This window comes from Cherax quadricarinatus, chromosome 21 (assembly GCF_038502225.1).
Source record: "Cherax quadricarinatus isolate ZL_2023a chromosome 21, ASM3850222v1, whole genome shotgun sequence".
In the NCBI taxonomy this organism is placed as follows: Eukaryota; Metazoa; Arthropoda; class Malacostraca; order Decapoda; family Parastacidae; genus Cherax; species Cherax quadricarinatus.
The window spans coordinates 3,892,636-3,917,756 of NC_091312.1; the positions used below are offsets into that span (position 1 = coordinate 3,892,636).

Consider the following 25,121-nt stretch of genomic DNA (forward strand, 5'->3'; position numbering starts at 1 on the left):
CTAAGTATAGGTCTTTGTAAAGGAGTTCATAATACCTGAAGTGAACGCTTTTCACAGCGTTGACGCTCGATATCACTCTTTGCCTAACATAAGTGAGAGTCAGTGATGATGTCAGGTGAGCTGCTGCCCACCTGACTTACTCGTGTCGAAATTATGACTGAGTTACATCTCTTCTGCATATATGAAACATATGGCTCAAGTTCCTTTACTATTCCTTAAGAATGTAAGTCAGTGATCTGAAAAGAGCTGTCTCTTAAGTTATGCACATTTACAGATAGGAGACGATGAAATATTTGGAGCCTCCGCAGATTTGGTAAGATGTGACTGAGTCAAACCATCATTCGATCCTGAAGTAGCAGTCATGGTACACCATACACCATCAGTTGATCCTGTGGTAGCAGTCATGGTACACCATACACCATCTCTTGATCCTGTGGTAGCAGTCATGGTACACCATACACCATCACTTGATCCTGTGGTAGCAGTCATGGTACACCATACACCATCACTTGATCCTGTGGTAGCAGTCATAGTACATCATACATCATCACTTGATCCTGTGGTAGCAGTCATGGTACACCATACACCATCACTTGATCCTGTGGTAGCAGTCATGGTATGCCATACACCATCTCTTGATCCTGTGGTAGCAGTCATGGTACACCATACACCATCACTTGATCCTGTGGTAGCAGTCATGGTACACCTTACATCACTTCGTTGGCCGAGTGGTCCTGGGAATCATAATTAAGTTAACTGGCTAAAAAATGGCAGATACGCAATCCCTGGCCAAAGCCAGATAAATTATTTGTAAAATGAACTCGCTGTTACTCCAGCGTGTATGTATACTGTATATTAATTTAAAAAAAAATGACGATCAGTTAACCATGACGATCAGATAACAATGGACCGCCTGCAGGATAACACTGGTAGTGGTTGTGGTAGTCAGGGTAGTGTTGGCGAACCAAACCATATTTAATATTCACCTTCCCTTTTAAACATGCCCGCATATTTTTTATGCGTTGGGGTAATGGCATCAGCCAGCTTCTGAGCGGACAGTGTCTCCGGGGCGGGGGGCAGGGGTGGAGGATGGGAAGAGAGCCTTCTGTTATGCTAACTGGCAAGTAGACGGAACTTAGTGCTCAAAAAGATGAGTCTCGCTATAGAATATAAGATCTATCTACATTTCTAACATCTACCATCACCACTCACACTTGCACCATCATCTTCCACAACGACCACTAATAATAATAACAATAATAATAATAATAATAATCTTTATTTCTACAAGTACATGTACAAGGTATACAGGTCTAGCTGACATCACTGACATACTACTATATGGAAAGCCACTTGTTATACAGAGCATTTCAGAAAAATTAGGTCAGTTTTGTCCCAGGATGCGACACACACCAGTCGATTAACACCCAGGTACCTATTTTACTAATGAGTGAACATAGACAACCGGTGTAAGGAAACACGTCAAATGTTTCCACCCCTTCGCCGGGAATCGAAACGGGACCCTCACCGTGTGAAGCGAGAGCTCTTGCCACCAGGCCACTGGGCACCATCGCCACCACCGCCAGAGTCACCTCCAACACTTCCTACACACACTCTCACAATCGACGCCACCACCAATACTTCCTATATCCACCACCATTACCCTCACGCAGCACAATCACCACAACTCTTCCCTGACCACCACCACTACTACCACTACCACTATCACCACCACTACCACCACCACTACCACCACTGCCACCACCACTACCACCACGTGGTCACTTCCACCACTACCATCACTACCACCTGTACAACCACCACTACCACCACTACCCTGGTAATAATAACCAGATCATATTACGCCAATCACAGTCACTAGAGTTGTATGTCTCCGCACCGGGAAGGGAGAGAGAGAGAGAGACAGAGAGAGAGAGAGGAGAGAGTTTCAAGCGTCTATTACGTTCTCATAGTTTACAGATGATGAAAGGGGACAAGAACTTGATTCTGCCCTGGGATGCACCACTGTGGCAGTGGCGTCACAGATGGTGGCCTCGCAGCTCTACAGTGCTACGGTGCTAGAGAGAATTCTGTTAGGCTGGCGTTGACCTGGTGGCCAGGACGGTGTACTCTCACTTTTCAGACACCAGTTCAGATCTGCCAAAAACCGTGTGCTTTACACTGATATATTTAGTGATATACTTGTAACACTAGAAGTGTGTGTCCCTCATGGCAACATTTGCAATTTGCAATTTAAATGATTTGTTTCGCTTACACTACCACACCCATTACTCACCATCACACGTCTGTCACTCACCATCACTCGCCAAGCGCCACTAGATAGCATTATCTCACGTTCAACAGACGCAGATTCGAGTCTAGATCAATAATTACGTTGAATAAACTCACACTGGTTTATAGCTCCACATAATCATAATAAAAATTAAAATACATTGTAATACTATTAATAATAATAATAATTAATAATAATAATAATGTGTTGAACAGATGGCGAGCATCGAGGTGTCTCTGGGGTGGAAGAGACGTCGGGAGGCGCTGCTGGAGACACTGCCAAGGGCTGCCAGGGACCTGGTGAGAGAGCTGGACGCTCTCCATCAAGCCCTTAGGGACAAGGACACCGTCATACAGTCGTAAGAAACAAGATCGTCTTTGTAACCTTGTTTAGTGTGTTAGTTACACGCAGACACACTAGACACATATTTGTGTGTCTAGTGTGTCTGCGTGTAGGAGACCCGGAATGCACGTGTGGCAACGTCTTAAAGTATTGTTGATTGTTGCAGATGCTTACGTAGCAGCAGATTGCAAATGGCATGTTTAATTTGATCAGTGAGATATACTTACTGAGCAATAAATAGTCAAGAGGAAAGTGGAAGCACTGAGCCGCGTGAGTTTCTTAGGCACCATCAGTGGTCACTCCGGTGCTTCATTTTATGGTTCTCAAAACTATTACTGATCAAATTGTGTTTTTTCTTCGATTTTTTCTCTCTAGAGAAGGCGAATGCAACTCATGAATTCAGGAGTCTAATTCTGAGATGGTGACAAAGTTAATTAATCCAGAGATGAAAATTCTTGTACGCAAGAACTGTGTTTCCCTGCAGGCTGAAGACCCAGATCACAAACTTGGGCGGGACTGTGGGCGGCAGCGGGGAGGGAGGTGGAGTGATCTCTGAGACGGAGCGTCGCAGCATCCAGGACAGACTCAACAAGGTGCAGGCCGAGATGGACGCTAAGAAGGTTGCTATCAAGAACCTCAAGTTAACCCTAGAAAAGATTGACATCACAGAGTAAGTAGATCAGTGAACCGAGTATTCATTTGTACTGATGTGGCTGGCTAATGATCCTCAGTTCGTATAGTTGATTAAATATCCAGTGGTCTGTTTAATGGTCTACTGGTCCTGTGGACTAATTATCATATGGGTTCACTGTTCAGTGGGTTCATAATATGCTGAATTAATGGTAGTTTCTGAATGTTTAAATATGCGACATGAAAGAGTTTTAGCTTCATATTGCCATATTCTATTTAATAATTTGTTATTAATTGCTCATTTTTTTATTAATTATAAAGTTTATAGGACAGAAATTATTGCAGATATAATAATTACTGCGTTGTAATTACTTTTCAAAGAATGAAACGTTTTTAGTTTTGTGAATCTTTTATCACTTTTTTGATTACAGTGATATTTATATGATGGTTCCGTCAGGAGTAACAAGAACAGCATAAATTTTATGAGCCTCTTGTTATTCATATTAATTTGTATCTGTATTAGATAATCAATGTATTTAGGGGCATCCTCTTTAATCACTTAAATTCAATATACTATATGACATCGTCCTTTCCTCTTTGTTTATTTTACCAAGATGTTTCCTGAGAACCATGAAGGTTTCCTCATTCTGTTTACTTTCTCGCTAACGAAACCTCTCTGAATACCTTAACATATTAACTCTTCCCAGTAACATCGACGTCAGGATTCGTGCGGCGGAGCTGGAGTACGAGTTGGAGAGGGAAGAGCTCAACATCCTCAACTTGAAGGAGGAATCGACCGTCCTTAACGCCCGTCTTCAGGACAGTCCTTCATCTTCCACTTGTAATGGTGGCCTCGGGTCGCAGCCCTCGCTGCACACCCTCCTGACCTCCAATGGAGGTGGTGCTGCTCTCGGTGGTGCCACACTCATGAGCATGGCTATCCCTCACACGCCAGGCAACCCACCCTTCCATGTCACACCTCGACCGCCCCTTGGCTGTGTCATAGACTGGGCCACAGATGACACCAGACTTAAAAAGGGTGATAGGTAAAAAAGAAAAAGGAATTATTTTGGTCATGCTTATAAAGGAAAATGTATCCAAAAGCTGTCACCAGTGAGTCATATAAGCAAGAGCCCAAGTCACGTTAATACAAACATATTTAGGTAATAAATAATTAGCAATAAGGAAATAAAACTGACGAATGATAAATTTTGATGGAACTTTCTATGTCCATAGTGCATGACGTCACTCCATTTCGTAAATATATACTGATGGCTTTTTAATATTTTAATCGTATCTCCGAGGTCTTTACGCAACTGCAATTTTCATTTATCGAGATAAATTAATAATCAGTGATACACTCTTGTGCATGTTCTCTATTATTTTGGTGTTGCAGGCTGCTGGAGGTGAATGGGGAGAACGTAGTGGGTCGTGGGTTGGAACAAGTCACCAGACTCATGGGGTCATCGTCTCACCTCAACCTTGTCATCGCCAGACCCACCACTGGTAAGTACTCTCAGTGTCCCTTGAGAGTAGCAGCATCATTCAGCATCATTATGCTTATCTCATGATCAATTCGGTGTGCAGAAAATATGCCATGAAGTTAACGTGCAGTGTTCCACATTTTTTTATATAATATTAATAGATTTACAGCCAGTAACAGTTTTTTTTCTCTCTTTTTGAAGTACGTAACATACATTGTCTTTTAAAAGTACATCGTGAGACTAATATTTCTTCTAACTACCCCAGGTACGGCTGGTCGCAGGTCTGAAGGACGTCATGAGAAACAGATGGAAGAAAGAACCCGAGAGATCAAAGAACTTATTGCCAGACTCGACAAAGCTCTCAAGGAGAAGGAAACTCTTAGGTGAGATATTAACATTGAATATTTTGATGCTAGTGCAACATTGTAGTTAACAGATTTATAAACTATATGAAGTTATATGGAGGTAACACCTTCAAATTGTTGAGAAATGGTTTACCAGCTAAAGTTAAAGATTAAATATAGGGGGAACTTAGCTTGGTAAGACAGCTCATTGCCTGCACAGCCGCCCCTGCAGGCGAGGTCTTGAGAAGCTGTCGAAGTCAACGGCTGAAAGAAAGTATATTATGTATGATTATAAATTACCCCTAGGGGGTGTTATGTCAGCATATATCAGACACTGATTGCTGACAACACTTACTTGTGTGGACTCAAAGGTCCACTTATCACCGGGGTTTATGATAAGTGACTAACTCGCAACTTTATACTCAACTGCGCAGTCAATAGTAGTACATCACGAGTTAGTACACTTACCTGGGTATATGTATCTGACCTGTAGTTATGCCCGGATATCCGATGTCTTGATTGAAGAATAGTGTTCTTTGAAGAATGTCGCACTACACTCTGTTGGATCGCAACACTCGTTGTTACACTGTTCATCAATAATTGTTCACACCATAATGTCACTAAAGAAGCTGATCACACTTCTCTGTAAGTGTTTATTGAGATTCTTTTGTGCAAAACGCGCGGAACAGTGTTCTTTGTTGGTTATCCCGGCACGTCAATGTCTCTCTCAGTAGAGTCAAAAGTAATCTGACCTCACAGCCTCATATGCCACTGCAATACCCCTAGAACATAATGGAAAAGCTGACCTAGTACTTTTTGCTTCCTTGCCAAACTTCCTCTATAAAGCAAAGCAGAATGCTTGATTCATACTGTCTTAAGCATAGACAACAATGTCCACTATCTTTATAAACCATACGACGGGTGGGGATAGAACCCGCGATCAGAGAGTCTCAAAACTCCAAACCGTCGCGTTAGCCACTGGACGGTCTGGAGTTTTGAGACTCTGATCGCGGGTTCTATCCCCGCCCGTGGTATGGTTTGTTTGCAATCGTGCCATTACGATTTCGTGAGTCACTATCTTTATCATGGTAATAAAGTGGGAGCAGGATTTTCCTTAATTGTCCAGCTAAGGTAAGAGATGGGCTGTTTCTTATTAAACTACACTTGCAAGGAGCGGCGGTCGCTTGACCACGTCACATGCTCGTATTGCATCTGGGATCAACTACTTGCTGTAGCAGTAAACAAGATGTTTGCCCCTTCTGAGAGGGCTGGGCCCCTCAGGGCTGAAAGGGGCTGAAGGGGGCTAATGCCCCCCTCCTGGAGAAAATTTCTCCACACCTTGACTGTAGGTTATGCTTTCCGTGAGAATGTGAAGGTTATATATATATATATATATATATATATATATATATACAAACACTGATCTCTGGCTGAAGGAGACTCGAACCTACGAACCTTAGGACAAGGTACGCGGTGCTTTACCAATCTACCCACACTGGACAATACCTTGGCGTGTAGCTTGCGCTACACGTTTGATCCAAGGCAGCCAGCTTTCAGGGAGAAGGCTTACAGCTTTTCATCTCATCCCCTGCATTTTAACAATGCAAGGAATTCGCGAGAGCAGGCGAAATATACACCAACAAGGTACTGCGTACCTTGTCCTAAGGTTCGTAGGTTCGAGTCTCCTTCAGCCAGAGATCAGTGTTTGTGTATATTTCGCCTGCTCTCGCGAATTCCTTGTATATATATATATATATATATATATATATATATATATATATATATATATATATATATATATATATATATATATATATATATATATATATATATGCAATAAGATCACAGTAAACAGGTGATTTTAAAATATGCAAAACAACCACTGTGAAAGAGTAGTGAAATTCCAAGCGCTTTCGTGACTACTCACATTATCAAGGAACTATGAAAGTAATACATCAAAGGAAGGCAATTAAAGGGCTTAGACCACACCTCACAGTCAACTCCCACGTGCTGAATAGGAAAAACTTGCGATTTTGGCTTAAAAAACAACGCTCTTCTTGCCGAATAAGGTAAACGAAAATTTGTGTATGCAATAATTTCGCAACAGTCATTCTGAACCTAACGAAAAAAATATAGTTTATTGTGTTTGTTTATTAAATTATTGTGAATTTATCTAAAATATATTTAATTGGTTTAGGCTAAAACAAACTGTTCTTGTTATACTAGGGTTAGGTTAGTTTTCTAAGGTTCTTTTGGTACAAAATTATTAATTTTTTACATTAACATAAATGAAAAAAATATATCTTTACTTGCACGCTCTTTTTGTATATTCATTTTAATATCCTAATTTAAGTAAATGGCCACATTTGCATCTTTTGAATATGTATTTTGACTATTTCTTCTAACGCTGCAAATATGTCTATTTTTGTAAATTGATTGTCAGTATATTTATAGCAATTGTACTCTCTTAATATCTTATCTGCGCCAGTCATCTACTGAATATTCTCTAAAAGTTATAATATTCTCCGGTTTAACACAAACAGAAGAGGACTGAAGTTTGTGTGTTTTGAAATTCACTTAACTAGGATTTTTTTTTTTTTGCGACAGCAGACGATACTGTAAAGTACATTTACACAGGTTGCAGTTATATCTTCTAATACCTAATATCAAACTTTCTTCCTTCAGGAGTGACAACACTCGTCTGAACCACCGCATTGGCTACCTGGAGGAGCAAGTGTCGGAGCTCCAAGCGAGTCTGAGTCGCACTCGAGAGGCAGTACTCAACCACACCAACGGGGAGAGTATCGTCACTTCACAGCCAGGAGCCACTGTTATCCAGGTGCAGCATTTTACAATGATTTTATTCCAAATCCGTCGCTGTTAACGACGTTAAATGACCCACGCGGGTTTGGTGCTTCACATAAAAATAAAACAGAATAATCCGAGTCCATATAATCACTTGATCAGGTAATTGTTTGTGAGTTGTTTGTAAACAGATGTTTGCATTGTTCAGATCATGTTCTGTACGACCCCATCTCAAGAATATTAAAGTAATAATAATGGTGTTCTCTTAGGTGTTCCAGAAGGGAGAGCAGAAGCTGGCAGTAGCAAGCCCGGAGGTGGGCACTGGACAGGTGGAAAGAGCCCAACAGTACCCAACCTTACCCAGACTGAGGTCTCCGGATTCGTCAATCTCTTCTCCAAGTTCCTCTCAGTGTGACCCTAGTGATCGACCCACCGTGGGCCACATGACCTCAACCAGACCCACCTCTGCCTCAGACAACGTAAACCACGTTAGTTCAACCAGAACAACCTCTACCTCGGACTATCGCAGAAGAGTCCTCTCTCCACGACCTGACTCCAAGAACGAGGTACTCAAATTATCTACCATAATTTGCAGTCAGGGTTCCAAGTAATATAGTATTAAAGAACACATTGCAATTTTTTAAGAACATAACATGATAAGGTTAATAACAGGAGACTAAGAACATCAAAAATTATTCTAAAATGCTTAAAATATTAAGTAGTTAGTTTTTTGGAAGATAAAAGAACAGTAGTAAAAATATGCTTATTTCTGGCATTAATTATTGAAGTGAGATATGTACAGACAGGCCTCACTTTACAGCGCTTCGCTTGACAGTGTTTCGCTAATGCAGCATTTTTTAGTTATACCCATTCCTCATTTATTCAGACTTCTTACAATATATTCACCACTCACTATAAGCTAAGGACGAAAATATTTTGAAGTAAGGGGTGTACTGTACATGCACATTTTAGGCCTAGCTTTATTGCTCACTTAATATATGATAGTGTAAGCATGTTCTGGCTTTTGTACGCGTTTGAAAGTGAAAAAAGAATATTTTCACTTTACAGCGATTTTAACTTCACACTGGTAGCCCAGAACCTAACACTGAGGTCAGTGGTCACGTGTGGTCATACCTGTCCTGAGCTGCCTGAGTATTAGCGTGGGCTGTTACCAAGCATCATGGCTTGTTGTAGTGTTTTAGAATCTCAGGTTAAATTGTTGAAGAAAGAGGTTCTACTTCTTCGGGAGGAAAATAGGAGGCTTAAGCTTTGCCTAGATGTGTCTGGGAGTGAGTGTGAGATAGTTGGTGCTGGTAAGGAGGAAATGCTTACCACCAGTGAGAGTGGCAGCTGCTTTAAGTGGCAAGTGGTTCACAGTTCAGGAAGAAGGAAGATAAGGAGGGTTAACAAAGACGATGTGAAGGTAGGAAATCGATTCTCTGTTCGCCAAGACGAATGTACTTCAGTGGTTAGTGAGCTTAAAGATACCTCTGACTCCCCTGTTAATCAAGGTAAGAATATTCTGATTGTGGGCGACTCTCAGGTAAGATATATGGACTGTGCTTTTTCTAACAGAGATAGAAAAGTCAGACAGAGGGTGTGCCTCCCAGGAGCTGGTGTTGGTGATATAGTCAGCAGGTTGGGTAATATTATGTCAGGTAAAAGGAATAAGCCCATTATCTGTCTTAGTGATGGTGGAAATGACACTGGGAAGGGCAGGAGACAGGAACTACTGGATAGGTGCAGGTCAGCCATAGAAGTAGTCAGATCTAAGAGAGGGATCCTTATCATATGTAGCATCTTGCCTAGAAGGGGAGTGGGCAATGAATGGATGTCTAGGGCAATTGGTATAAATTGCTGGCTAGACAGGTACTGCAAGGAACTTGCAAGGGATGGGGTTCATCTCTCTGGGGCTGGAGTGGTTGCATTAACCAATTCGATTGAGGGGGTAATTGGTGACTTGTCTAGGACTTTAAACTGATAGATTATAGAGGTATGGGTGTTTGTGGGAAACAATCAGGCTGCAGTATTATTGTTGGAAACAGCAGATATTATCAGGATACCTCAGGGATATGTTTGAAAGACAATATTCAAAATAAAGTTCCTAATAAAGGCAAATCAATTGATCAACAAAGAGAGATAGTAGAGGGCAACGAGTGACTAGCTCCCTTAAGGTTTACTATATAATTAGTAGGAGTCTAAGAAATAAGATAGATGAGCTAAGATTACTGTCAAGTGCAGGTAATGCAGATATGATTGCTATAACTGAAACCTGGTTCAACTTGAAGAATAGAGAAATGCTTTCTGAATGCATCATAAAGGGTTATAAACTATTCTACACTGATAGGGTCATCAGGAAGGATGGTGGAGTGGCGATGTATGTCAGAGATAATTGTTGTGCTAGACATGATATAAGATTAGAAACATCGGACACAGGATCTGTTTGGCTGCAGTTTCTCGAGGGGTCATGAAAAATTAATTTTGGTTGTGATATATAAGCCCCCAAACCTTGATAGGTAGTGCAGTAAGCTGTTATGAGACGAAATTCATAAGGCGTCTAGATATGAAAATGTTGTGTTAATGGGGGATTTTAACTTTAGACAAATTGATTGGAAAAATTTGACAGGAGATCTTGAGTCTCGTGACTTTCTTGATACAGTTCAGGATTGCTCTTTAGAACAGTTTGTGACAGAACCAACTAGCGAAAAACAATCTGCTTGACTTGGTTCTTACCAGCAAAAATTCATTAATTAATAATCTTGAGGTTAATGATAAGTTTGGGGAAAGTGATCACAAATCACATAGTTTCAATATGTTATGGAATTACCCAATAAACTGCAATCAAGTCTCTGCCCCAGACTTTCGATTGGCTGATTTCATGGGACTGAAAAATTGCCTGGGTGGCCTAAATTGGGATGTCCTGACTATGGGTCAGGTAGGTGATCTTGGTTGCCAATATGACGTTTTTCAGAGCATAGTTCTAGCTGCCCAGACAATTTTTGTTCCGAGTAGGGAAATTAGATCTAACAAAAATGATCCCAAATGGATGAAAAATAGATTAAAACATCTCATTGGTCAAAAGAGAGGCATTTTTTAAACGTATCAAAAGAGGGGAAATAAAAAAAGAAATAAGAAAAACAAAAAGGGATTATGAGGCTATAGTCGCAAGGGATTCGAAGACTAACCCAAAAGGGTTCCTTCAGGTATACAGAAGTAAGATTAGGGACAAGATTGGCCCACTTAAGAGTAACTCAGGTCAGATCACTGACAGTGATAGGGATATGTGTGAAATTTTCAATTCTTACTTCCTCTCAGTCTTTGCTCAGAAAGAAACTAGCGAAATTCCAAAAATAATAAATTATGTAGAACAGGATAATAAACTATGCACGATTGCAGTAACTAGTGACATGGTCCTCAGACAAATAGAGAAATTAAAACCAGACAAATCCCCAGGTCCTGATGAATTGTTTGCAAAGGTTTTAAAGGAATGTAAAGAGGAACTTTGCAAACCTTTGGCTATTCTTTTCAACATATCACTACAAACTGGCATTTTGCCTGATAAGTGGAAAATGGCAAATGTAATATCTATTTACAAGGCAGGTGACAGGTCCTTAGCTTCGAACTATAGACCAATAAGCCTTACCTCCATAGTGGGAAATTTATGGAATCAATAATTGCCGAGGCAATTCGTAGCCATCTCGATAGGCATAAATTGATAAATGAATCTCAACACGGTTTTACTAAGGGGCGTTCCTGTCTTACGAATTTACTAATTTTCTTTATTAAGGTATTTGAGGCGGTAGATCCTGGTATTGAATATGATATTGTGTATATAGACTTCAGTAAGGCTTTCGATAGAGATCCACATCAGAGGCTATTGAGGCCCTCGGGCCGAGAAATGTAGCTTTTTTGTTTACCGTCCGATTTCCTCCAGTTTTGGTGCACAAGACAAAGTGTTTTCACTCATTCTTGAAAATATTTATCAAAAATATACCTCAAACGACAACTGAGAAAAGACTGAAAAAGGCTGATTTGCTGAAAAATGCCCTTTGGGTCCTATTTATTCCTATATGGGACATCGTAAGGTTGTTTGGACACTTGGTGCCGAGAGAGCAATGCTTATACGAAGTTTAGGCAACGCCTTTTCTCTAAATAACGTATCTTTATTTAAAAAAAAAAAAATATTTTTTTAGTTCCTGGAATACTGCAAAAAATCTGCCCTTTACTCCCACATAACTCCGAAAGTATTTGGAATATTTCCAAATTACATTACACACAATTAGAGAAAGCATTATTCTACAATTTCTGTGAATATTATTCCATTTAATTAAGTAATAAATGCAGAAATAGGAACTGAAGGTGAATAAGTTACTTCCGAGATATAGGCCTAGAACGCCGGCCGGCCCACCGTCTCAAAAAAAAAATTGTTTTTTTTCGCGAAAATCGCGTTTGTTTGGGTGTATTTCTTAGTAAACTGATGTTCTAGTGCGGTTATCCTCTTCAAAACACCGTTTTCTCTTACTCAGAGACCAAAGAATACGACACGGAGACGACATGGAGAGCAATATACAGACACGGAGGGACGACATGGAGAGCAGTAACTCAATATTTATCGAAATATTCCCGATAATCTTTCGCCATATTATGGCCTATTTTTTTCAGTCTAGAGTATATAACATGTTTGTATGTTATTTAGAGTGTTTATTATATCATATTAGATCAATTCTGATAGATAAATAAGCCGTAGAGTTGATATATAAGCTGATATAAGCGTAATAATAAAGTGATTTCTCCTGAACATTATTATAGAGTGGGTAAAAATACTCATAGTGCCTTTTTATACATTTATTGAGTAGAACTGGTTGTACAGACAATATTCCTGAAGTTCCATGAAGATCTCTTCATCCTGAAGTTCCATGAAGATCCCTTCATCCTGAAGTTCCATGAAGATCCCTTCATCCTGAAGTTCCATGAAGTTCCCTTCATCCTGAAGTTCTCTGAGGTCGGCCAGTCATGACAATCCATCCCAATCAAACTGAAAAGAAAGAAATGAATGCTCAAAATCCCATTCCCAGTGATTATGTACGCAGATGCTGTAATTGCACACATATATGATATTTATATACATAAAAATACACCAAAAAACCACAAGAATTACATACCTTTGACCAGGTGTAGGTGGACACATTATCATCTAATGTCCACCAGGTTCATAGGACGTGTCCTGTCCCCTTTTCCTCTTCTTCCTTTTTCTGGCTCGTATTTTCTGCATGTTCTTGTCCATATATTCAAGGTGTTTTTGAGTCACTTTTGAACGTCCGTAGCCAAGTGGTATGTCTAGGCAGCTCCTCACATACCCACTATTGTAGTCTGCCACAGCATGGCTGACTGCGAAATCAGCTTGCCTTTTTGTTCGAAATAGGGCTTTACTGCAGTAAGACCATATGCGTTGATGTAGACTTTCATTAGGGTTTTGCGTTCTACCTTTTACACAACGCTGCATCATTTCATCTGTTGTTAGGTCTTTGTAAATATTATGCACTTCCTCAAAGTATCTAGGTTCCAGGTTGAACTGTACTTTCATTGTGGTGTGAGACGGTGGAGGAAGGTTTGCTGCTATTGCTTTCTGGTAGAAACACCAGGAATTATCACCTGTTGGGCAAAGGTGATGCTGTGGTTTTTCATCACTTGAGGAACAATGAAAGAAGCTTGAAAGGATACAATTCCTCATATCTTCAACATCATGATTGATCTTCTCTCGCAGGTTCTTCTGAAAGTAGTATGCCAACTTATCGATTATAACGTCGGTCAACATGCCCCTTTCCTTCATTGCAAACTCCTTCCTCTTCCTCCCAGTTTTCAATTCTCTTTCAACATATTGTGACTTGACCAAATTTGTTAGTCTGGTCTTTAGACGTTTAGCATAGTGATTGATACATTCCTCTTTTTCAACATGTACACCTGGATAAGGACCTTCACCATCGTTGACGTCAACAATGGCTTTATACGTGTTGCTATCACCATCACTCACAATTGATTTGTATCTCAAATTATTTTCAAGTGATCGCTGCCACATCATTACCGCTGCTTCACTTTCCATCTTTGCAGAGGTTCCTGTATAGTTTATGTTGCATTCAAGCTCGTGTCTTTTGCGAAATTCTTCATATTTCTCATTAGTTACTTTCTTTTTCTTCCAAGAATTTTCCATAAAGATACACATATTACAGTACTTACTGAAAACTTGATAATCAACCACTAATTTTGTCAAGGCATCTATAGCTACACCAATGCCTATATTTGAGTGATGTCCCCTTGTCTGCCATGTTCCGTCATATGTTACATCAATGTCAAGAATTTTTGCGTCATCTGGTACAATGTTCAGTTTGCCATATTCTTTAACAATAATGTCCTTAGATTCGGCAAGTATTTTCTTACATGACTCAATAGATTTTTGTGTTATCATAGACGCATATTTATTGTATGTCTCCAGACTGATACGTGGCAAACTACACACTGCATTTCTACGAATAAATGAATAGTATCCACGACCTGCTAACAGTTCCCCATACACCATTTTACCAGTTGCAACATTCATTGTTTTATACTTCTTCGGTTTTTCCCCCAACTTATGGGGACACACAGTACACTCTAGAACAACACTGCCCTCTAGATGATGTTCATAATATACAGTCTTCATTTTTGCAACGCAACACTCAGGGCAAAATACTTGCGAGAAGATCTCATCATGTAATTTTCTAGGATCAAGAATTATCATTCTATTGTCAGTGCTACTAGGATCTATAGTATTAAATAATGACACTCTCTTTTTGGCACTTGACACCCGAGCAGGTGCAGGTGTTGACACTGGAATGTCACTCGCAACACAACTGTCACTGTCACGTTCAACACTATTATCAATATCAGTGGTGGCCATGGAGCTGTTGGCCACATCTGGGGTGGCAGTGGAGGTGCTGGCCACAGATGTGGCCATGGTGCTGGCCACAGATGTGGCCATGGAGGTGCTGGCCACAGATGTGGCCATGGAGGTGCTGGCCACAGATGTGGCCATGGAGGTGCTGGCCACAGATGTGGCCATGGAGGTGCTGGCCACAGATGTGGCCATGGAGGTGCTGGCCACAGATGTGACACCTCTTTTGGTCTTCGATCCTTTGGGTCGGCCAACTGGACGTCGTGTGGCCACAGGTCGACCTCGTGAACGTGGGGTGGCCACATGTGGACTGGCCGTGGAGGTAGTGGCTGTAGAGGTAGTAGTCGTCATGGTGGCCATGGAGGTGGCCATGGAGGTAGAAGTCGTGATAGTAGAAGCTGTCAAGGTGACCACGGTGGCCACGGTGGCCATGGTGGCCATGGAGGTACTGGGCACATTTGCTGTGCTCTTATCCTTTGTTTTCCCTCGTTTTGAAATATCCAATAATTCACCAGCAGTGAACAAGGATTCGTCTTTAGAGGAGGGTGGTGGCAGTAGTAACTCTTGAGAAGACTGAGGTGGTGATGGTATGGCGTCACCACCCAAAGCAGCTGCCTCTTTTTCTATTTTTCTAGCCCTTCTCATTGCTTGCATCTGCTTTTTCTTCGTCTTGCTAAGCTTCGTGGTATAATGTTTAGTCCTTCTAGGCATCGTGTACAAAAAAAGTATACAATGAAAGGCAAAAAGTGATGGTCCAAGGAGTGGCCCGGTGGCTAAAGCTCCCGCTTCACACACGGAGGGCCCGGGTTCGATTCCCGGCGGGTGGAAACATTTCGACACGTTTCCTTACACCTGTTGTCCTGTTCACCTAGCAGCAAATAGGTACCTGGGTGTTAGTCGACTGGTGTGGGTCGCATCCTGGGGGACAAGATTAAGGACCCCAATGGAAATAAGTTAGACAGTCCTCGATGACGCACTGACTTTCTTGGGTTATCCTGGGTGGCTAACCCTCCGGGGTTAAAAATCCGAACGAAATCTTATCTTATCTGACAGCTGTCAGACGAAGCGACGTACTTCCACCTTCTTCAGACTTCTCGTCGGCACTGACTGTCTCCAGTACCAGCAGCTCCTTCTCACAGCTACACTGATGGTTGCCAATTACTACTTACTAGAACTAGCTCAAAAATACACCAAAAAAAAAAAAGGAAAAAATACGTGTGGGGTATTGTTGACGTGAACGCGCTGGTCCACGTGTTGTTGTTTTGACATGAGTTGCCACGCTGTGATGACGTAGTTATCTTTCTTATAATTACGATAACTTTTTATCTAATTATCGTACAGACACGAGACGCACACCAAAATGTTGCCAGATGTTTGCTCTATTTTTCGGTAAGATTAACTAATTTTTCATATTTTTTCGATTTTTTGGTCTCTGAGCTCAGAATTGCCCGAGGGCGACCTTAAGGCACACGGAATAGGAGGAGAAATTTTTTCTTGGGTAGAGGCATGGTTGACAAATACGCAGCAAAGAGTTTGCATAAATGGGGAGAAATCAGAATGAGGGCACGTCACAAGTGGTGTTCCACAGGGGTCAGTTTTGGGCCCTTTGTTGTTCGCAATTTACATAAACGATATAGATGACGGAATGAAGAGCGACATAAGCAAATTTGCTGATGACACCAAAATAGGCCGTCCAATTCATTCTGTTGAGGACATTAGTGCACTCCAGGATGATTTGAATAGACTGATGCAGTGGTCGGAGAAGTGGAAGATGCAGTTTAATATAGACAAATGCAAAGTTCTAAATGTTGGACAGGACAATAACCATGCCACTTATAAAGTGAATAGTGTAGATCTTAATACTACTGATTGCAAAAAGAATTTAGGAGTTCTGGTTAGCAGTAATCTGAAGCCAAGACAACAGTGCATAAGTGTTCGCAGTAAAGCTAACAGAATTCTTGGCTTCATATCAAGAAGTATAAATGATAGAAGTCCTCAGGTTGTTCAACTCTATACATCCTTGGTTAGGCCTCATTTAGACTATGCTGCACAGTTTTGGTCACCATATTACAGAATGGATATAAATGCTCTGGAAAACGTACAGAGGAGGATGACAAAGTTGATCCCATGTATCAGAAATCTTCCCTATGAGGATAGACTGAGGCCCTGAATCTGCACTCTCTAGAAAGGCGTAGAATTAGGGGGGATATGATTGAGGTGTATAAATGGAAAACAGGAATAAATAAAGGGAATGTAAACAGCGTGCTGAAAATATCCAGCCAAGACAGGACTCGCAGCAATGGTTTCAAGTTGGAAAAGTTCTGATTCAGGAAGGATATAGGAAAGCACTGGTTTGGTAATAGAGTTGTGGATGAGTGGAACAAACTCCCGAGTACCGTCATACACGCTAAGACGTTGTGCAGTTTTAAATAAAGGTTGGATAAATATATAAGTGGGTGTGGGTGGGTGTGAGTTGGACCTGACTAGCTTGTGCTACAAGGTCTGGTGCCGTGTTCCTTCCTTAAGTGGAAGTGACCTGACTAGGTGGTCATTGTTCTTGGCCGGGTGGAGGCATGGACCTGCTTCGCATGGGTCAGTAGGCCTGCTGCAGTGTTCCTGCTTTCTTATGTTCTTATAAGCGGGGCCCACCAGTATTTAAACGTACAAAAAATAAATGTTAATTCACAATTACTCGCCTGGCCTCTTCATACTGTTCCCAATATTTAGCCTGGCTCAGCCTGGCTCAGCCTGGCTCAGTCTAACTCAGCCAGGTTCAGTCTGGCTCAGCCTAGCTCAGCCTAGCTCAGTCTAACTCAGCCTGGCTCAGTCTGGCTTAGCCTGGCTCAGTCTGGCTCAGTCTGGCTCAGCCTGACTCAGCCTGACTCAGTCTGGCTCAGTCTGGCTCAGTCTGGCTTAGCCTGGCTCAGTCTGGCTCAGTCTGGCTCAGCCTGACTCAGCCTGACTCAGTCTGGCTCAGCCTGGCTCAGCCTGGCTCAGCCTGGCTCAGCCTGGCTCAGTCTGGCTCAGTCTGGCTCAGCCTGGCTCAGTCTGGCTCAGTTTGTCTCAGTCTGGCTCAGTCTGGCTCAGCCTGGCTCAGCCTGGCTCAGTCTGGCTCAGTCTGGCTCAGCCTGGCTCAGTCTGGCTCAGTCTGCCTCAGTCTGGCTCAGTCTGGCTCAGCCTGGCTCAGTTTGGCTCAGTCTGGCTCAGCCTGGCTCAGTCTGGCTCAGTCTGGTTCAGTCTGGCTCAGCCTGGCTCAGCCTGGCTCAGTCTGGCTCAGTCTGGCTCAGCCTGGCTCAGTCTGCCTCAGTCTGGCTCAGTCTGGCTCAGTCTGGCTCAGTCTGACTCAACCTGGCTCAGACTGGCTCAGTCTGGCTCAGTGTGGCTCAGTGTGGCTCAGTGTGGCTCAGTCTGACTCAACCTGGCTCAGTCTGGCTCAGTGTGACTCAACCTGGCTCAGTCTGGCTCAGTCTGGCTCAGTCTGGCTCAGCCTGGCTCAGCCTGGCTCAGTCTGGCTCAGTCTGGCTCAGCCTGGCTCAGCCTGGCTCAGTCTGGCTCAGTCTGGCTCAGTCTGGCTCAGTCTGACTCAACCTGGCTCAGCCTGGCTCAGTGTGGCTCAGTCTGGCTCAGCCTGGCTCAGTCTGGCTCAGCCTGGCTCAGTCTGGCTCAGCCTGGCTCAGCCTGGCTCAGTCTGGCTCAGTCTGGCTCAGCCTGGCTCAGCCTGGCTCAGTCTGGCTCAGTCTGGCTCAGTCTGGCTCATTCAACAATGATACAGTTATATAAAGTTGTATTAACAGCAGACTTAATTTAAATATTATTTTAACCTATTTTTAACACTATTTACATTATTATTTTCCACTACTCTGGCAAAACTGTGCCAAAAAAATTAAAACCATTGTTGTATGATATATTTAATTGTAAAATTATTATATACATACATATATATATATATATATATATATATATATATATATATATATATATATATATATATATATATATATATATATTTAACATCTTGTAGGAGAGAGGAAGAGCCAGTTGTGAGTGTGGGGGAGGTGCGTGAGGCATTACGTAGAATGAAAGGGGGTAAAGCAGCTGGAACTGACGGGATCATGTTAGAAATGTTAAAAGCAGGGGGAGGGGGGATATAGTGTTGGAGTGGTTGGTATTTTTGTTTAATAAATGTATGAAAGAGGGGAAGGTACCTAGGGATTGGCAGAGAGCATATATATATATATATATGTCGTGCCGAATATGTAAAACTGGTCAATTAGCAAGAACTCATTTAAAATTAAGTCCTTTCTAAAATTTTCTCTTATACGTTTAAAGATATATTTTTTTCATTAATGTTAATGTAAAAAAATAAATTTTGCACCAAAAGAATCTTAGAAAACTTACCTAACCTTATTATAACAAGAACAATTTATTTTAGCCTAACCCAACTATATATATTTTAGATTTGTTTACAATAATTTAATACTAAACAAACACAACGAAATATATTTTTTTCGTTAGGTTTAGAATGATTTTGGCGAAATTATTGCATACACAAATTTTCGCTTGTCCTGTATGGCAAGATGAGAGTTGCTATTTAAGCCAAGATCGCAAGTTCTGCCTATTCGGCACGACATATATATATATATATATATATATATATATATATATATATATATATATATATATATATATATACATATTTCATATTTTATACATTTCAAATCAGATCAAAATATACAGTACATGAAATTAATTTTATTTGTATAATCTAATTATTTTGTGAGGTGGCTGTGTTAAAGACGTCATCTGATCTTACAGGATCCTCGGCCACCGTCACGTACAAAGCCAATACCACCCAAGAAACCTGAACGTCTAAGTCTACAGAGAACAACCAGTCTACAGAGTGTGGAGGAGAGCTCATCAACCTCCCGTTCCTCGGCAGCAACACCATCCAACTCCCGCTACAGTGCTCTCCAGACTTGGCCGTCACTTGACACTGACATTCACTGCAGGGACAACGACGGTCAATCTCAAAGAATATACGAGCGAGGTCAAGAAAGATCCACTCACCGTAGCCACGAAAACATCTACGAAAGACACCATGACAGATCAAACTATGGTTCCCCAGGACATGAGCATTACGCCTCTAGATCCCAGGGTGATGGAAGTGTTCGAATGATCATCAGTGGAAGTCCTGTGTCTGCAGAATGCCTGGGCAAACGTTCCAGCCTTCAGGGTGTGGCGTCAACACCAGCCAACGAAAGAGTATCTCACCAGAGCAACCACAGGTGCCACTCACCAGATGTCGCTCTTCATTTAGAGTGTAATAATAGAATAGGTGACAGTGAGGTCGATGTGTTTCGATCAGAGATTAACAGTCATGTTGCCACCCGTTTCACCTCACACAATCATCATCCCAGTCACAACGGAAACCACAATCACCATCACCACCAGCACTCCCAGCACCATAACCACTATTCTCTCACTACCCCTCACTCACCACCTGTCGCAGCACCACGAACCTCAGCGCTTAGTGTTGCAACAAGTCCTCGGCCTCATGAACAGTGGTGCTGATGACACTCTTATGTACTAAGCCCTGGAACTGCCGTTGCAGAACCTCTAACAGTATTCTGATCAACACATCTTGTCAGTTATTAGGATCTTAATGGCATGTGAATTGAACAGTTGATTTGAAAATAGATAAAAATGATGAGAAGTGACTAACCGGCCTAAGAGAACTGAACATCACAAGAGATACCTTCCTCTGTGCTCCAGTGAAACAGTGAAGGTAGAATAAGACTTGCAGGTGAAATAAGGTATTCTCATTCAAACTAAATAACTTCGTTTAGTGGAATGTGAGATGACTACGTTCTTGACTCATAAAATACCAGGACCTATGAAATTTTTTCATGATAACGTGCTAATAGTTTTTTTTTCTGAAGTCTTCTGAAAAAAAAAATAATTGAAATCTGCTCATTCTCATGAATTGTAAATAAGTGACAATTTTTTACAGCTATGTGAGTGGTTGCAAATCCTTGACTGTATATACCTTAAATATTGAAGCCTGTAATTTAAGACATTCCTGCAGTTTTCCTTGCAATATCGGCTTGTGTGTGTAAAGTTTTGTTACACGTGTTGTAAATATACATATATATATATTTTGTGTAATTACTAATGAATAAAGACCAAGTTTTATACACGTCGTTTAAGTATATTCTTGAAGAAGGGGTCATTATATACATTCTTGAAGAACGAGCCATTATACAACACACCCGTGTAGGTAATTTTCCCTGGCGACTACAATAACAACAAAATGCGTCTCTGTCTTCGTGAGAGGCAGGAGTAGAGGAAGACATAGCGGAAGACACGAAACGGCAGATCCAGAAAACAAGTGGGAAGTCAACCTCACCTTTCAGCGATATGTCTTACAGATTTGCATCGGAGGCGAAGACACTTGACTTTTGACTCGCGAAGAAGACAACGCGGACCTCCTCCTCCTCCTCCTCCTTCCCAGCAGGAAGAACAGATCTCGAGGAAGAAATAACGGTTGCAGGCAGGGAAGGTAAGTAAGATGGCGGGTCGGAAGAAAAACTTGGAAACGGTTGTGTATATAGATGATTATAAATAGGAAGCGCATCTGTCTGGCGCTCGGTAGACGGAGGATCAAGCCTTCACAACTAGCCTTGCGCTGAATGACTCATATGGCTTTAGCGATGATCATGATTGAATTAATTATTTGTTCAACAGGTCAAATGTATTTATTTGATTATATTCAGGAGGGGGGAAGCGCTTAGTCCGTAGGGGTTACATAACGTCTTGGGAATGGGTGGCATTCGGGTTCTATCCAAGGAAGAGGACAATAAGTCAAATTCCTTGGATCAAAAACCTCTCCAGAAAGAAAGCAAAAAGGGATGTGTAGGGTGACAAGTCGACAGTTCGTGCGAGAGTAAAGGAATAGATCCGACGAATAGACCTGATAGATATAGGATGGTCTTCCGGGAAGTCATTTCCATTCTGGTGACATCAAGACCTTGAAGACAGCGTTGCTCACAGACGTCTTCCACAAATTCCTTCTCCACTTCTTGCAGTGCCATCGATTGACAACAGAAAGGGTGGGCATAGACACATAGGCAAGTCTCCTAACACCTTCTACCTCTGTTACCTAACATTACATAAATACTGAGAAATGTTGACTTTATGAGCCAAATCCTGAGGAAAATCTAAATCTGAACTCAGTGAAAATAAGCCGTAAAGTTCAGTTTTCTTGGGTATACCTGAATTATTAAGCCTTAGAGTCTACAACAATTATTAATTTAAAATTCTAACTTAGTAGTAGTAAGCCCGACGTAATTATTAATCTTTGTCATCTCAACAAGAACTTGGGATCAGCTTATTAGTTTTGTATCAGGACTCATTGTTTAGGTACGGGTGGCAATCGAAGTTTAATGCTGATACTTAGCGAAACTAGTGGCTACAGGTATCTTTGCAAAGTACGGTATTTTGCGTTCATTATTATCCCCGAGAGATATCAACCTGAAATGTGACACGAGACCTCTTCCTTGAGCTCGTTGGTTTAACTAATACTCACGTAGTCGACTTATATAGCCTCGTGTTCTTTCTAGTAAGATTTTAGAGTACGTATAAGTAAATTTAGGATCTTTGATTAAGCTGCATGTGCGTGGCTGTGTATCGACGGTTCCTAGTGGCTCAGTGGCGGAATGATGTACAACGAGACCTGGTTTCAATTAATGGCAGGTCAGAACATACATTATGTTCTCGTAAAAGTGCTGACCCCTATGGATCATTCAGCGCCTCTGAATACCTAAATTCTCTCTTTATGCAAGTATTCACCAGATAGTCTCAGAAGGTAAATAAATATTTCCAGAAATCTTGAGCAATACTTTAATGTAGTTGATTCAGGGTTCATGACTGACTAATTTATCTTCCAGGAAGAAGTTACAATCCTCGGGGGTAGAGACAACTGAACGGTCAGGTAAACACGGGGAAAGGAATGCTTGTGTTGGGCTGAGTGTCTCAAGTTAGGGAGCTCTCTCTCTTTCTTTCTCGACTCCATCAAGCAGCTCTCTTACAGATAAACAGCCTGGTAAATAACTTATATACAAATAGATAACATGCAACATTAGCAACCCTCATTAACTCAACATGGTTCACATGGTTGGTTTGGAAACACTTGGTCAAGTTTCAAACATAACATGGTAATTACTGTGACAATCCCTTGTGGTAAAAATTACTGTGCTATAATGCAGTAACGAAATATTTTGCATCTCAATAAGTATCAATCTGCATACTTGGCAAGATAATTGCACATCAGTGATGTACGCTATTAAATGTACACCAGGAATCCTACATATATACTCCTTATATACATACTCATATAATCTCTTCATTACATAACAAAATATCATAAATCTATAAAATATCTTAAACAAGTCTTCGTAAACAGGCATGTACTGTTCTATCATTAGCCAAGCACACAAAAGGTAGAATGTTTTAGTTATATTGAGCCTGGGTATTCTGTGTTATTCAGGTTATAGGGAGAAGACTTTCTCCTTTTGTGTTCTATAGCCACAGTAAGAAGTCCACCACCTGGGTGTTGCATAACAGTACAAAATAATACAATGGAATACACCAAAAACTTCTAACATTGTCTTGACCAACACAGTTGATTCTTAGCAGTATTTAACATCTGAGCTCAAAGAAATACCAAACTTAGCACGTCAAAGATTGTCTTCTCCAAGGTTGGCATTATCAACATTAGCAACTCAATTGTTTACGTAAGAAGCAAAGATATCATTTACTTTAAACATAAAATCAAATCGTATCATGAGACACAGTCCCACATATACAACAAAAAATATTTAATATATATTTCCCAAAACCTAAAAACAGCAAAAAAAATTCAACAGCAACAAAATTACAACCAGGCCTCAATATATATATATGCCTTATTAAAGTTGCATTTCGTATAGCAAGATCTTTTGGATATTATTTTGGCCTCACAATTAAAAAAAAAAAAGATGCAATGGAAAAGGTCAAATTGTGTTATAAGTGATATGATTTACACTGAGAGACATTCCTCCACACGAGGCATATTTCAACCTGAAACGTAAGCAAATGATTCAGAGAACCATTAGACACACGTGCAACACAAGTGTTGAACATGTTTCTAATATATCAATATGTTTCAACCTATTTGACCTGCTGTAGAGATATAAAAGTGTATTCTGTAACATACATCATTTCAGAAAATAGGGTCACTATCTTCACTTCGTATTAATCCATGATATGTTCACCAGTGAAAGTTTAGGGCCAATTAATTTTCTAGTTAAATTTTTATTGTATTTTCAAAATTATGTGACTATTTCCTTGGGTTTATAAAATAGTGACCTTTTTACAAAATTAATAAGGAATTGAAAATATATACCTAACTATAAGTGTTCGGTGTGTCTCTCTAACAGTCCAATTACTGTTTTATCAACTGTCACAAAGATATATGTATATATATATAGAGGTAGGCATCTCTAGGTACAGAGTTTGCTTTAATCACTATTTTAGGGATCAGAGTATTCTTGACTGGTGGTGAATAGGTTACATAGAACCTTATTGACCTTTGTATAGTCGACAGGCTTTAAACCCCATTAATTTACCAACCAGCCAAATCTTTAATACCGTCACTAAGTATGCACTACCTGTCTGTATCATTCCTAATACTATGGGTAAAGGCATGACAGTATCGACAGTATGCGGGAAACGTTTCGCCACTGGTGATGTTTTCTCCAATCCTAGGACTGAGAAAGCCACCAATGACGGAACGTTTCTTTCAATAAAATGTCCTAAGTAGACGTATGTGTGTCTGTTGTAACTAATACTTCTGTCAAGTACCTAATACCGTCTCTCAGAGTGTGCAGTGTCTCTCTGTCTCCATAAAGTTTTGCCAACAGTCTAATTCTATTCCTCTTTGTGTGTACTGTCTCTGTAACAGACCAAACACTCCTTTTCAACCATCTGATACCATTCTAAGAATGCAGTGTCTCTCTATGTAAGAGACTGGACACTTCTCTCAAATGTCGTTCCTTCACAAACCAGCCTTCGTGAGCCAAATAACAACTGAACATCAATAACAATAACAATTACACGGAGTTCATTCTCCGTTGGAGCACTCAGATATACCTGGCTCCGTCGGAGCACTCTCAGGTATACCTGGCTCCGTTGGAGCACTCTCAGGCATACCTGGCTCCGTTGGGGCACTCTCAGGCATACATAAGGTAATAAAAACA

At 41.0% G+C, this 25,121-nt stretch overlaps 3 protein-coding genes across 8 annotated transcripts in view; 1 reads left to right on the forward strand and 2 right to left on the reverse strand.

Moving 5' to 3' along the window:
- The window catches only part of sprt (PDZ domain-containing protein sprite), a 275,215-nt gene extending 253,614 nt beyond the window's left edge, over positions 1 to 21,601 (forward strand). For both annotated transcript variants that reach the window (XM_070087115.1, XM_053777134.2), the window contains 8 exons: positions 2,509 to 2,651; positions 3,120 to 3,305; positions 3,973 to 4,311; positions 4,662 to 4,771; positions 5,015 to 5,132; positions 7,779 to 7,932; positions 8,168 to 8,464; positions 19,642 to 21,601. In XM_070087115.1, the coding sequence (XP_069943216.1) occupies positions 2,509 to 2,651; positions 3,120 to 3,305; positions 3,973 to 4,311; positions 4,662 to 4,771; positions 5,015 to 5,132; positions 7,779 to 7,932; positions 8,168 to 8,464; positions 19,642 to 20,397 (2,103 nt within the window). In that variant the 3' untranslated portion in view covers positions 20,398 to 21,601. The remainder of the gene's footprint in view (positions 1 to 2,508; positions 2,652 to 3,119; positions 3,306 to 3,972; positions 4,312 to 4,661; positions 4,772 to 5,014; positions 5,133 to 7,778; positions 7,933 to 8,167; positions 8,465 to 19,641) is intronic.
- LOC128689062 (uncharacterized) lies at positions 12,729 to 16,437 on the reverse strand. Its single transcript, XM_053777133.2, has 2 exons — positions 13,061 to 16,437; positions 12,729 to 12,933 (listed from the first exon to the last, which is right to left on the reverse strand). The coding sequence occupies exon 1, from the start codon at positions 15,535 to 15,537 to the stop codon at positions 13,093 to 13,095; it is 2,445 nt and encodes an 814-aa protein (XP_053633108.2). The 5' UTR covers positions 15,538 to 16,437; the 3' UTR covers positions 12,729 to 12,933; positions 13,061 to 13,092.
- A 1,110-nt stretch (positions 21,602 to 22,711) lies between the features above and the next one.
- Ptp36E (protein tyrosine phosphatase 36E) overlaps positions 22,712 to 25,121 on the reverse strand; it is a 360,518-nt gene continuing 358,108 nt past the window's right edge. For all 5 annotated transcript variants that reach the window (XM_053777135.2, XM_053777136.2, XM_053777137.2 and 2 more), the window contains one exon: positions 22,712 to 25,121. This exon is cut by the window's right edge and continues 97 nt beyond it. The gene's annotated coding sequence lies outside the window, so the exon portion shown is untranslated.